General features: G+C 41.0%; 2 protein-coding genes across 3 annotated transcripts; both read left to right on the top strand.

The window, feature by feature from the left end:
- The first annotated feature begins 1,343 nt into the window (after positions 1-1,343).
- On the top strand, positions 1,344-3,686 carry stmn1b (stathmin 1b). 2 transcript variants are annotated; one of them, XM_005945174.3, is made up of 5 exons: positions 1,344-1,466; positions 2,512-2,555; positions 2,723-2,895; positions 3,001-3,192; positions 3,274-3,686. In XM_005945174.3, exons 2-5 carry the CDS (start codon positions 2,540-2,542, stop codon positions 3,331-3,333), a joined length of 441 nt encoding a protein of 146 aa, XP_005945236.1. In that variant the 5' UTR covers positions 1,344-1,466; positions 2,512-2,539; the 3' UTR covers positions 3,334-3,686. The 2 variants fall into 2 exon arrangements, with proteins under 2 accessions (XP_005945236.1, XP_042069429.1); XM_042213495.1 differs by having other exon boundaries at positions 1,392-1,485.
- A 4,947-nt stretch (positions 3,687-8,633) lies between these two features.
- On the top strand, positions 8,634-13,788 carry paqr7b (progestin and adipoQ receptor family member VII, b). The gene is made up of 2 exons (XM_005945169.3): positions 8,634-8,817; positions 11,124-13,788. The coding sequence occupies exon 2, from the start codon at positions 11,130-11,132 to the stop codon at positions 12,186-12,188; it is 1,059 nt and encodes a 352-aa protein (XP_005945231.1). The 5' UTR covers positions 8,634-8,817; positions 11,124-11,129; the 3' UTR covers positions 12,189-13,788.
- The last annotated feature ends 291 nt before the right edge of the window (positions 13,789-14,079 follow it).

Raw genomic sequence — 14,079 nt, 5'->3', positions numbered from 1 at the left:
GAGCCTCAACATATGTTGACACCTCAACAACTTTCTATTAGAGTTGAGCGGATCAATTTAAATATTGATAGTATCGATACCAACACTGTTATTGGTATCAGATAAATACCAGCATGATCTTATTGATACTTTGTTTCTAGCCTCCAAGTTAAGTTTGTAGTTCACTGAATCATGTTGAAATTTTTTGAAAGTGGAAAAATACACCTAACACGTGCACTGTGAAAATTGCCTGAACCTTTTTGCATTAACTGTCATGTCTATTTTATATATAGCCTATAGCACATTTAAACACCAGAAGCTGACCCAGGGCTTTGGAAACAGGCACATTTACATTTTAAGTGTTCCAAAACACTGGTAGTATTGGAAAACTGGTAGCCACCTGTGCTACCCCTCTGCCTCCTGTCAGATGCACCTATGGTATAAATTTGAAAATCCTAGGTGATTTTTTATAAAAGTTGACCTCTGTCCTTGAGATTTTGAACTCGTCTGAGATTTTAAGTTTATGCACGTATTATATAAATCCTAGGTAACTTCCTTCTTTATTTATCACATTCACAAGATTTTCAGATAACATGACCTCTGACCTTGAGGTCACTGACCTCTGAGATCTTTAGTAGATACACCTATGTTATCAGTTTGAAAATCTTACATTTCCTTGTTCTCGAGTTATTGCATTCAAAAACTTGGGTGTCCACCTCATCCATCCGAAAACCCAGCAATAGCCCCAATCAGCCTTTTACAGCGGTGGGGTAAAAAACAGTTTCAAAATATGAGAAAAGCTAACAAGAGTTTTTTTTTTTTGTGTGTGTTTAAAAACCCACAGTGATTTATTGGATTTATTATTATTAATATATCTTGTCATAGCACGCTGGTCTCCCTTACATAAGCTGCATTTATAAGTTAAAAGTATCAGTATTGGTATCGGCACTACTGGCCCTGTATTTACTTGGTAAAGGCTTGATACAAAGATCTGCAGTCACAGCACTATTTTCTATCAGTGAGATATTTTTAGCCTAAAAAAGAGAAAATAACCTTAATATGAGTATGCCAATGAAACACTTTTTTTTAAAACTTATTACTGTTTTATTGTACCGTAAAACCCACACCACTTATTTAGCTGTACCCTTTGAGCTTACCGTTAGCTCTATTTAGACTCCTATTTACTTTGCTGCACATTTATCCTGACATATTCCGTTTATATAATCATTTAACTGACAGCAGTACAGCTTTAAGTTACCCACAGAGCCAGCTTTTCTGTCTGTTGTTTTTTTTCACCTCTTCCTTTTCCTGGCGCGCGCGCTTGTAAATACTCGCTATGATTGGCGGACTCAGACCAATGAACGCAAACCTCACTGATGACGTATGGGGTCGGTGGGTTTTGTGCGCCAAGGTGCAGATGTTAGCAGTTTGAATAGAGGGAAGAATAAGGTGGTGGAGGTCTGCTTTTCAAGACGAAGCACTTGACGGTGAGGACAATGGTCTCATGTATGTGTTTAACCAGCCGTTCAGACCACTGCTGGCAGACTTTTAAGCGGGTTTTGAACTTTTTTTTGAGTAGTTTGAGGTTCAGATTCACAGCACTGAAGTAGTTATTAATGGAGTTAATTGCTATGGCCGCTGTGCAGAAATTATGGATTTTTATTGCATTAAAGTAGATGAAAAATATAGATTTTTAAATTTCAAATGTTTTGACAAGTATAGTCGAGAAAATGTTCTGCTAACATGTATCCATACTTTCAGAGTAAATTAATTATTTTGCACTAACATTTTTTGTTGTTGTTGATGTTATTGTTATGATGCAACGTCTATCGGTCGTTACATTTTGCTAGCAAACCTGGGGGTTTCGTTTTCTTTAGTTTTTTATTTTTCCAGACAACTTTTCAAGTGCAGTTTTGTGTCTTTGTTTTCACTGCACCGTCTAATCAACGAGGTCTTGGCCCGCCCCCGCCTTTATGTAAGTTCCTGTAAAAGAAAAAAAAGGCAGCAGTCTCCACCTGTGGGCAGGCGGGGGTCTTATAGCATGGCTTATTCACACCGTTTTGTTCTGTGCTCTGTTGAGCTGAGAATACCTGGGGCATCATAGAGGTGCAGAACTTGTTTTGCTAGACAATTAAATGAAAGTCATGTTGTGACTGGTAAGTTAACGTATTATATAACGTTGTTTATAACTGAATATGCAGTTGGTGCCTGTTTTATAATTAGAGTTAATGAGAAAACTCATTTTATCCACATGCAAACCCACTTTTTAAAAAAGGAAATAAATCAATTCACACCAGCATAGTTGACAGATTTTAAGTTTACACCTGGGAGCCCACAGTGATGATGATCCACTGTGTGTGTTTGTATTTTTCCAAAGACATTCATGACAGTGAAATGCCAAAACATGAGCTGCTACCATCAGCTCCATACATTGGGAAAGTACATGAAAAGTTCTGCATCCTTCAAAGTGTCATTGATGCTCTCCCAGTTGATACTAATTAATGTTTTTTTTTTTTAAATATCTTCTTACAGTGGTATTAAAGGCAGCACTTCTGATAAAATGGCGAGTTCTGGAGGTAGGTATAAATTGTGTGCAATGGTTTGCTCTGTTCTAGCAGCTTTTACACTTTATTTGCTTTTAAATTTTACAGTGTGTTGCTGTGTGGAGCTGATATTTGAAGTTCAGTGTTACCCTGCAGCTCCATCTTTCTTCCTGGCAACTCTAGTATTTCCTGTTTTACAGATATCCAAGTGAAAGAGCTGAATAAGCGTGCATCGGGTCAAGCGTTTGAGGTCATCCTAAGCCCCTCGACCCCAGACGCTAAGGTGGATTTTCTGTTGTCCCCATTGAAGAAAAAGGAAACCTCACTGGATGAGATTAAGAGGAAACTGGATGCTGCTGAAGAAAGACGCAGGGTATCTAGATTGACAGCAGGCTTTATAAGCAGACACAAGGAAAAAAGTGTAGCCCGTGTGTTTAGAATTCTATAAAGTGCAACAGTTGTTTTGTCTGTCTGTCAGAGCCACGAAGCTGAAGTGCTGAAACATCTCGCCGAGAAGCGAGAGCACGAGAAGGAGGTCATCCAGAAGGCCATTGAGGAAAGCTGCAACTTTAGCAAGCAGGCCCAGGAGAAACTGAATCAGAAGATGGAGGCGAACAAAGAGAACCGCACTGCCAGGTTGGCAGCCCTCAATGAGAAGTTTAAGGAGAAGGTAGGCTCTCAGTGGTGCACCAACATCAGCTTGTGTAATATTAAAAATAATAATGTTGTGTTTCTTCTTATTTTTTAACAGGACAAGAAGCTTGAAGAAGTGAGAAAGAACAAGGAGGCAATGAAAGAGCGAGAGAATTAATCCCCTTTCGATCTCTAACGCAGTTTTCACACCTCCAAAGATAAGCTGTATTTTCATGACTGACGTTTAAATGCAGTTTTGTGCTCTTTTTTTGTTCGGATTATGCTGTTCTGATTAAGTTGGTTAGATTGAGTCAGGATGCAGTCTGGCTTTCTTGCTGTAGATTTCACTTTGGCAGCTGGTTATATTACCTTCTTTAAAGAAGCATTTGCTGGTAATAAATTGGTCCTTCTACTTCTTAATGTTAATACATCACATGCTGTTGTAAACTCTTGCTGGCAATGCTGGATGTTATTGTTGACTGTCCAGTACAGTCCCATTGTTACACCATTAAAGTTTTTATCCTTTTTCAACTTTCTGTACTGTGATGATTCATCTACTAATTATAATGAAGATGTTATTATGGCTTCATGCTGTATGGTTTCAGGACTCTTCTGACACCTGCTGACAGTTTTACATTTTAAGGGTTTTGCTCATTTTTGCTGTTTTGACCCTTCTGGCCAATATGAATGGAAAAAAGTGGAGTGGAATCTCCCCAATTCAGCTGGTTGCAAACTTAAGCTAACAGTGAGACTGCAAACTGATAGCAATGTTAGAGTCAAGAAGTTTTATTTAAAAGGTCATGAACCAAATTCTGTAGTTGTGCAGGTATGATCACAGCTAAGACTTAAACAGTAATGTATCTTCTTGATATTGCACAAGCTTCTGCTATACTAAGTTACCAGTAGCCTCTGTACTTGATTAGATATAGTGTATTGAATGAAAGACACTGTCTCACGCCACTAATATGGTATCACGGGTCAATAAAGCATTTCTAAATCCATCCATCCATTCGCTTCTCAGGGTTGCGGGGGGGCGCTGGAGCCTATCCCAGCTGTCATAGGGTGAGAGGCGGGGTACACCCTGGACAGGTCGCCAGTCTGTCGCAGGGCCAACACACAGGGACAGACAACCATTCGCTCTCACATTCACTCGCACATTCACACCTAATGGCAATTTGGATTATCCAATTAACCTATCCCCACAAGCTGCATGTCTTTGGATGGTGGGAGGAAGCCAGAGTACCCGGAGGGAACCCACACAAACATGGGGAGAACATGCAAACTCCACACAGAAAGACCCCGGCCTGATGGTGGAATTGAACTCAGGACCTTCTTGCTGTGTGGCAACAGTGCTAACCACCGTGCTGCCAGCATTTCTAAATACAAAAATAATTTGATACAAGACGTGAAAAGAATTATACTTTATATCAACAAGGCAATTTCCACATCAGCTACATGTTGTCTGGGAAAACATGACAAAACTTTGTCACTAGAAATGCTTTTTAGCGCAGATGAAAGGATGTATTTTCTGCATGTGCTCATCTCTAACTTATGCAGATTGCTGCCAACAAAAATCTCATGATGAATTTGTTATGCACACGATGCCCTTCTTTAGATGACTGGAAAATCTGGGGGAAAATACACTGAATTACACTTAGGTCCAGTGGATTTTAAATGAAACTATCAAACTGTGACTGAAGTGCATTGTACTCTGAGTCAAAGCTGCTGGAGAACACCCAATCCATTCTCTTAAAACCACCCAGGTGGAACAGTAGAAATAAACTCACTGAAAAAAACAGCCTAGAGCTCCCTGATACCTCAGCTTTTAGATCGGGGATTAGCCACGTTTGTTGATATCAAATGCTGGATGGTGTTTTAAAATATTGCTCTATTTCTTTTTAATGATGTAATATCTGTAAATTACGTGAAACTCTCTGAATAAAACAAATAATTCTTTAAGTGGTCAAAATGCCAAAGAATAAAACTGATGTATCCGAGCACCTTTACATATACTGTAATGCCATTTTAAATGCAGTGGCATAAACTGCACGGTGGAGTTAGAAAATGTCATAAAGTAGCATTCTTGTGCGGGAGATGAGCTCAGGGAGTGTCAAATGCTCTCTTAGCTGCTGGATCTGAAAAAAATTATGTGAAATTTTAGAGGCTTATAATTATTTAATGTTTTTCTTATTTACGGCTGACTTTACATTTTCCTAAAGAACCTGTGGCTGTGGACTTTTTCAGGTTGATGTAAGGTAGCACCTGCTTGCCACATAATGTTCCGCTTTGTGTAAGGACATAAAGTTCTCGTCAGTTTTTATGGGTTTGTTTACCTTTGCTTCAACTTGCACAGAATTGCAGTCAGTGTGTAACCGGTTGCCAAGTGGCACTGGGTAAGTGCTGATTGTGTTCAGTGACCTGCTTGACATGTCTGATTATTGAAGTCTTAGAGTTTTAAGAGCTTCAAGTTTTGGTGTATAACATATTTTATTCCCTTAATTGGTATATTAGGATGTTTTTTTTTCCTATTTTCCCCTATTTTTGTTTTCTTTTTGGAATCTTATTCACATTGTGAAATACAGTTCATTCTCTCTTTATTGCTTGGTTATTTACAGAATGTCATGAACATTTAATTAAAAATGTTTCTGTAGCATAAATTATAGTGTCTCTCTTAATAGTTTAATGATTTGCACTGGTCTAGCTTCATGGGTATTAGACTTGTGCTGTGTAAGGATTAACCTTTTTTCCCCAACTTATGTCAGCTCTTCATCTTCCAGTTTGTCCCATTAGAAGTCAACACATTTTTCTTTTCCTGTCCTTTTAATCTTTATGCATCACAGCAGCTACCTGTATTCTCCTTCACCACCTCCATCCTTTAGGGTCCCATCTTTTCATTATTGGCACCATTTCCAGTCCATTTAACATAGTAGCTGCTCTCACTGCCATTGTGTAAACCTTTGTCTTCACTCTTGCTAGTATGCCCATCTGTGGTAAATCATTTCTGACACATGCACTCCACCGTACCTCTCACCTCTCGTTCACACATCAGTCACTTGACCCCTCAACCGTTGCCACCTCAGCTAACCAATCCTCTCACCTGTCCTATCCACTGTCCTCTCTCTCATTCATGCACTGTCCTGACTTTCATGGGTTTTTTTTCCCCCAGAGGATATACTCTCCAGGATCTTCCTGACTTGCTCTGTACTCTCGAAGCAGATCACAATGTTATCTGCAAACAGCATAGACCACAGACGCTCTTGTGGGATCTTGTCTGCCAGCGTGTCCTTCAAGGAAAGGGCTGAACATCGACTCTGTGTGTAATCCAGCCTCCAACTTGAACCTATCTGTCACTTCTACTGCAAACCTCACTACCATCTCTCTTCCCTCATCAATCACCCTCACATTTCTGTCTCTCTTAACTTCCTCATACAGCACCGCACTTCTACTTCTATGCAGTTCCTCATTATTTGTCTGCAAATAAAAAAAAGAAGCTTTCAGACCTCGTATTAAACATCACATCTGTGGTGTTTGTTTTGCTGCTCATTAATCGTTAGATCTCTTCTTAACCTATCTTCCCCTAATATTTACCGTGACTTCATTGCTACATGGATTTATTTGCCTTTTGTTACTTTATCAGTAACATGCTTCTTCTCTGCTCACACACACATTGTGTCAAACATCCCTGATCAAACATCCCTCAAACCATCACCCATGAAAATCCTCATACCTTTCATCCTCATGAACGTTCTAATCTACAATCTCCACACGATCCAACCTTTTCTTTCTCTCTCCTTCTTTGCTTCAGAGCACTGCTTTCAGTCTCTCGATCCTTTTTCTTTTCAGCATATTTTCATCCTAATCTGTCACAACCCCTATCTTTTACATATCCTATATGGCAGTCAGTGTAAGACCTTTTCTCCATCCTAAGCGTTCAACCATGGCTACAACTGTCATCTAACAGAAAGATATAAAATATCTTTATCTAAAATATTTATAAGATATAAAAAGAAAAAGAACAGGACCAGACCAGAAGAAAAATCTTACCAAGCTAAAATCCAATAAAAAGTATGAATGTTACTATTTTTGAGAACTACACCTGAAACAGTACCATCCATTTGACTATATGATAAACTCTTTTCCATTCAGATCACATTCTAAATTGCCCTATGAATCATCAATTAGCCTAATATCGCTAGCTGCATGTCTCTGAACTGTAAACAGAGGGAGAACATGCAATCTCCACACAGAGAGACCCCATCCAGATGGTGGAATTGAACTCAGGCCCTTCACCTGTGAGGCAACAGTGCTGAACGCTGCACCACCATGCTGCACTGTCTTACAGGTTTTCTTTGGAAGTTTAATACTCTGTGTGCACCTACGCAGCAAAAATGTTTATATAAGAGTGTTTGTGTTGGAGTCTTGCGCGCAGTTCTGTACAATCCCTCTTTGTCATGTGTTTGGAAAAACAGCTGAACTCATCAGCCTGGAACTATGTCCTATAGTGCACTGCTCCTACCCTGTCTGACCACACAGGGGACAAAAGCTGGCCTGACTTCAAGAATCGTTTCTCAGTATTTTCTGGATTTCTCTGGATTGCTGGACAGACTTTTTTTTTTTTTTTTTGCTACACAAAGATGTGTGTTCAGCTCATGTTCCCCCGAGCTGACATTAAGATACAGAGAGGATAAATACCAAAAAGACCAACACATTATTATTTCTGTTTTAGGCACGCCTCTTAAATCCGTCTGGGAATATAGACTGAGTAGGGTGGTTGGTTGCAGTTAAATGAAACTTTGTTAAAGAATGGAAAGACTATAGGCTGTAAACGTAATCTGACCACCACTAAGAAGCAGGGAAATTGCCTGTTTTGATAAGCAAATTAGACCCAGTGGAGTTGGCATTGTGTTATGAAAGGTATCTCTGAAGCTGAGACACTGAAGAAGCAGTGCCGTCCAGCTTTATGGGCTTCACGATATCGTGTTTTAGTGCTTTGTCACAGTACTCAGGAAGAACTGTGTGGCAACTGTGCAACTCATTTGCACAAGTGGTGACAGTGGCTCTCGTGTTTAAAACGCTTGATTTGAAAAACTTTTAAATCTTTATCAGGGCTACTGAAAGATTCATCAGCCTGTTCCCACAGAGGGTAAACTATATGCAGGTGAGTGTGTAAACAAGAGGGGAAATGCAGCATTGCATTTGCATTTTGTGGTGCTGGAACAACGAAACGGTCATTAGACTGAGGAATAACTAAATATATTAAATTCTTCTTTTCTCTTATTAACATAAACTTCAAACTATTTTAGAACACGTGTTAACACTTAGCTAAACAGCGACTGGACGTTTAAAGCTCTTATATATACATATGACAGTGGAAGATTTTCTGTGGGGGAGTGGGCTCGTTTGCCGGCGTTAGATATCATTGGTCGAATGGATTTGCAGAAGAAGCCGTGTGTTTGCTGATTGGCTAGAACATCAGTCCGTTCACCAAGCGATGTCCGCCCTCCCAGCGATTGAGCCGTGAGAGCCGCCAGGCGCCGCTCCCGTCACGTTTCTCCGCTGCATGTTCACCGCCGTCAGATAATGTTATCCATGATCTCCACGGCTCTAACTCGTCCATCCTCTCCTGTATCTTCGGCTCTGGATTGATTCTCCCGTCGAACAGGTATGTGTATTTATTTTGCCATTAGCCTCAATCTATGAATTATCTAGAACGTTCGTTGCATCAGTGGAAGGATGCGCCTCGAACGCAAAGCCCTGTCATTTTCTATCATCGTGCAGCGGCATTTCTCGGGCTCATTCAGCACTAATGCCTAACTGCAGAGTTATGTGGCGTCCACGGGGAATCGAAGCGAGACGATGGTCGGTGGAGAGGTACATGCAAATTCATCCCGGCCACTGGGTGTCAAGTTTAAAGCAGACCGATGGTGATCAGGTGCAGGCTTGCTCGGGGGGAATTGGCTGCATCAGGCCCGTAAAGGCCCGCGTTTAATACCCACTAGCACTCTCTCTCTCTCTCTCTCTCTCTCTCTCTCACACACACACACACACACTAGCGCGCTTTTTCAGTATTTTCGAGAATTTTTCTTTCATCCATAAATATTTCAACGTGCATCGCAATTGTTGGAAGCGGAGGGTGTGGACGTCGGATGGGGTTATGTTACGTAATCCCCCCCCTCATTCATCACTCCACGCCATCCCTCCTGATCGCCGGCCCTTGTTCATCCCACACAGAATGATCTCTGCAACGCTGCTGCCTCCGCTCTCTGCCTTTCCTAGTCCCTTCTCCACATGTTAATCAAAAGAAGTATTGATGAATTAAATGACCTTTTTTTCACTATAAGGGTCCCTTACGCACACGTGACTCAGCATTCTGAGCGTAGTTTACGAAATCTGATTTAATTGGCCCAACAGAACACAAAGAATTTGTTTACAGGAAGATTTATAGAAACTTTGTATTTTCCCACATCGTGCTCCAAACTGAGCTTTATTTGAAAAGGAGGAGCTAAACTAGTGTGTGGTAGTTTGGCTGCTTAGTAGGCACAGATCATGCCTACTACTAGCTAGTTATACTGTGATATCGGTGTCTTTTTGGATAACTGTGTAGCACACTGTAGGTAGATTACCGTCGTCAGTTTGCTTTACCCATCAGTACTTTCTATGTCAATAGCAACACTTTTTCAGCTGCAGGTCTTTTAGATCAAACCCCATTTTCAAACCCATCGTGCATTTTTTAAGTTAGCCGAGTAGCAAACATTCACTGTGTGTCAGGTGCTGCACTTTTTGGGAAGCAATTTCTCCCCATTTTCAATCAGTGCAGAATTTATGAGCTGAGGTGAGAGCTTTATTGTACCCGAGGTCCCGTGGTGTGCATCCACCCTTCAAAGTGATGCATTATGGTGAGTGGAGCGTAGAGGCTTCAGGACACTTTCAGACACACAAATCAGCTCATTAAATTTTGGATAAGTTACCTTTGGTCCCAGCAGCTGGCTTCACCTCTCTGAGCCTGGTTCTGCCTGAGGTTTCTTCCTGTTAAAAGGGAGTTTTTACTTCCCACTGTCACCTAGTGCTTGCTCGAAGAGGCTGTTTGAGTGCTGGGGTTTTCTCTGTATTGCTTTAGAGTCTTAACCTTACAATATAAAGTACCTTGAGGCATCTGCTTTTATTATTCGGCCCTATATAAATACAATTTAATTTAATTTCAGACGGGAAACACTTAAAGCTGCGCCGAGCCATAATGTTTTGTTACCAACAGTGGATCAGCAAGGCTGTGGGGGAGCTTAAACTGTTTCTCTCTGCAGACAATAACAACTAGTTGGTCATCTTTATTGGAGCTGTTTAAACTACCGATTTATAGATCACTGCTGTTTATATCTAGACTCTTATCAACCCCACTTTTAGCCAGAGGAAGCCGTGTTATTTTTAGCAGAAAGCTTTTCAAGATAAAATCCACTGCACACCACCAGCAGGGCCTCCAACAGAAGAAACACAGTTGCATAATTAGCTGCCAAGAAGTCGGAAATGTTCTGACGTTTGACATGTGACAGATGTAATATTAAGTCAAGTTGTCACATAGTTTCACTGCCCCCCGGTGGCCAACAAATTCATTAGATTAAATTAATTAATTTAGTTTATAATTTTTCATTTAATTTCATGTTGCATCTGATGGCTTTTACATTCAGTCAATCTGCTGATTGTTTTTAAATAATAAAAGCAGTGAACAATGAAAAAGATGTCAAGTCCTCCAGTGCCCACGGTGAACTGTGTGACGATTAAACCCCCCCACCCAAAATGACCTAAAATCATAACCTGTGCTGTTTTTGGGTGTCATTCTGCTCAGTGATCCAATGACCGCTGCTCAGATTTGCTTTGTGATATCAGTAGTATTGCAGTTTATAAATGTGTTCATACATGTTGACACAAGTGTGGCTCAAAGCCAGGTATTGACTAACCCTCCTCTTTGGTCTACAGTTCGCCATGGCAACGGTGGTGATGGAACAGATCGGTCGCCTGTTTATCAACGTGCAGCAGCTGCGGCAGATCCCTCAGCTGCTCGAGTCGGCCTTTCCAACCCTGCCTTGCACCGTAAAGCTGTCCGACGTTCCGTGGGTGTTCCGCGAGCGCCACATCCACACGGGGTACAGACAGCCGGACCTGAGCTGGCGGTACTACTTTCTCACCCTCTTCCAAAGGCACAACGAGACCCTCAACGTGTGGACCCATCTGCTGGCTGCCCTCATCATCTTGGTGAAGTGGCAGGAGATCTCGGAGACGGTGGACTTCTTGCGAGATCCTCACGCTCAGCCCCTCTTCATCGTGCTCCTGGCAGCTTTCACCTACCTCTCATTCAGTGCTCTCGCTCATCTCCTCTCTGCCAAGTCGGAGCTCTCCTACTACACCTTCTACTTCCTCGACTACGTGGGGGTTGCCGTTTACCAGTACGGGAGTGCTCTGGCACACTACTACTACGCTATAGAGAAAGAGTTGCACACTACTGTGCAAGGGATCTTTTTGCCCGCTGCGGCATTCCTGGCTTGGCTCACATGCTTCGGCTGCTGCTATGGCAAATATGCCAGTCCCGAGCTGCCCAAGCTGGTCCTCAAGCTCTTTCAAGTGGTGCCCTCAGCCTTGGCTTACTGCTTAGACATCAGCCCTGTAGTCCATCGCATTTACAGGTGCTACCAGGAGGGCTGCTCCGACCCGATGGTGACGTACCACTTCTACCACGTGCTCTTTTTCTTAATCAGCGCCTATTTCTTCTGCTGCCCTCACCCAGAGAGCTTGTTCCCTGGGAAGTGTGACTTCATCGGGCAGGGCCACCAGATCTTTCACGTGTTTGTGGTGGTTTGCACCCTGGTGCAGATTGAAGCGCTGCGAACAGACTTCACAGTGCGCCGCCCCTTGTACGAGCGTCTTCACGGGGATCTCGCGCACGATGCCGTGGCGCTCTTCATCTTCACTGCCTGCTGCAGCGCCCTCACCGCGTTTTACGTGCGCCAGCGCGTGCGGGCCTCTCTCCACGAGAAGGAAGAGTGAGAGTTTAGACTATTTAAAAAAAACAAAACAAACAAGTCAAACAAAGTCTCATTTATTTTACTCTATAGTGACTGTTCTAAAATAACTTAAATGTTTTTGTCAAGGAAAGTTATCAGCTCGTGATAGTGACTTCTGATTATTTCTTCTCTGTGTTCTGCCAAACAACAGTGAACTAAATATTGACTGAGGCGGTGTTGTTGTGACTTAAAGGGGGGGGGAAAGGGGGCTCTTGCAGCTCATCTGTAGCAATGCGGACCCTGCAACAAACCCTTACATCCTAACTTCTCTTTATTTATTTATTTTTTCTAGACGGTCTGAAGGAATGTTTTACTTTACGAAAGAAAAAAAGTCTTTGTGCACAGATTAGCAAAAAAATTGAGAGGCTAGTTTCTTCAGTTGCCTTCTTAATTGTATTTGGAAAAAATCTGACTGTCTTAATCAAATTGTAGCATTTGAATTTAGTATTTATAGTCCCTCAGACTAACTTTTAGCTCCTGTTAAGTTTTACACTGGTGCTTTTCTCAATGTCCTGATATTCTTTTGTGTTTCTTTGGGTTTTGGTTAGGTTTGGATATCAAAGCAGGGATTATTTTTCCATTTCCCAAGGCGCTAACACTAGGCCACGCTAATGTTTCAACACAGTCCACAAAGATGGAAACCCAATTTGAAAACCAAATATTTGACCTCCTTATGAAAAGCAGACCCTTTTCCTTGGATTCGATGACACTCTGTTGAAAAGGAGGCTGGCACTCTACACTGGTTAAAAGATGAGCGGAAGATTACTGATGTCTCCTTGTTGTTGTGACAATGTTAATCTTTCTCTATTTTCTTTAATTCAAAGGGCTGGAACTTCAGCTTTTGCCTTTTCACATCCCGTGATGTCAGTGCTTTGCGTGAATCATTTTCATTGTTGGTCGATCAGATTCGAGTCGTGGAAAAAGGAAAAAGCTGCGTCTGACCTGCTTTTAGTATGTTTTTTTTTTTTTTGTATGATGAATATGTATGTGCCTCTACGCATGTCTTTTGGTATATACCGTGGATAATAAGTGTGTGAATGTCTATGAAAGCTTAGCCTTGCACTTCTTTCTTACCCTGTAAATAGCTGTATTTCTCTTGAAATTTTCTTTGCATCCCATTTTCTCCCCACCTGATGGCATTCGGAGGTGAATGCACAATATTTTTCTGTGGAATACAGCACATTACTCTTTTGCTGCTTCCTTTCAGAGCGTGTTTTGTGTCCTCCTGCCCATCAGACTGTAATGGGTATGAATATTGTAATTTCATACTGCCTCACTCTGAAGAGTCCTCTGGTTTATCTCTTTGGTTAATGGCAGTTCTTATAAAAAATATCTCACAAATATGGCTTCTGTGATAACGCCGCTTGGATTTTTATCTCACAAAATCTCAAATGCCAGAAATGATCTATATTAATGACTGCACTCCTTGTTCATGACAGTGCTGTAATGTGCCAATGAATCTGTTATTGCTTCAGGGATGGCTTTACTGAAAGATGAATGAACAGACAGAATGCAAGACATCGATTTGAGTGGAGATTTAACCATAATTCTCTTGATTATAAACCTAATTATAAATTGGTCTCATCTGCTGTTATCCACTATTTATATATATATATATAATATATATATATATATATATATATATATATATATATATATATATTATATATATATATATATATATTGTATATATTATATGTATATATATGTATATATGTATATATATGTATATATGTATATATATGTATATATATATGTATATATATTGTAGCTGACAGCACTGGCTGTGTTTACATGCATGGAGGCTGATAATGCGGTTATTCTGGTTTTCTCCTCAAATGTCATAAATCAGAATAACGTGGTTAAGTCTGTAC

The sequence above is a fragment of the Haplochromis burtoni genome, unplaced genomic scaffold (genome assembly GCF_018398535.1).
Source record: "Haplochromis burtoni strain Fernald_Lab_line unplaced genomic scaffold, NCSU_Asbu1 Contig_446, whole genome shotgun sequence".
Classification (NCBI taxonomy): Eukaryota; Metazoa; Chordata; class Actinopteri; order Cichliformes; family Cichlidae; genus Haplochromis; species Haplochromis burtoni.
This window is presented reverse-complemented; position numbering and strand designations above follow the sequence as displayed.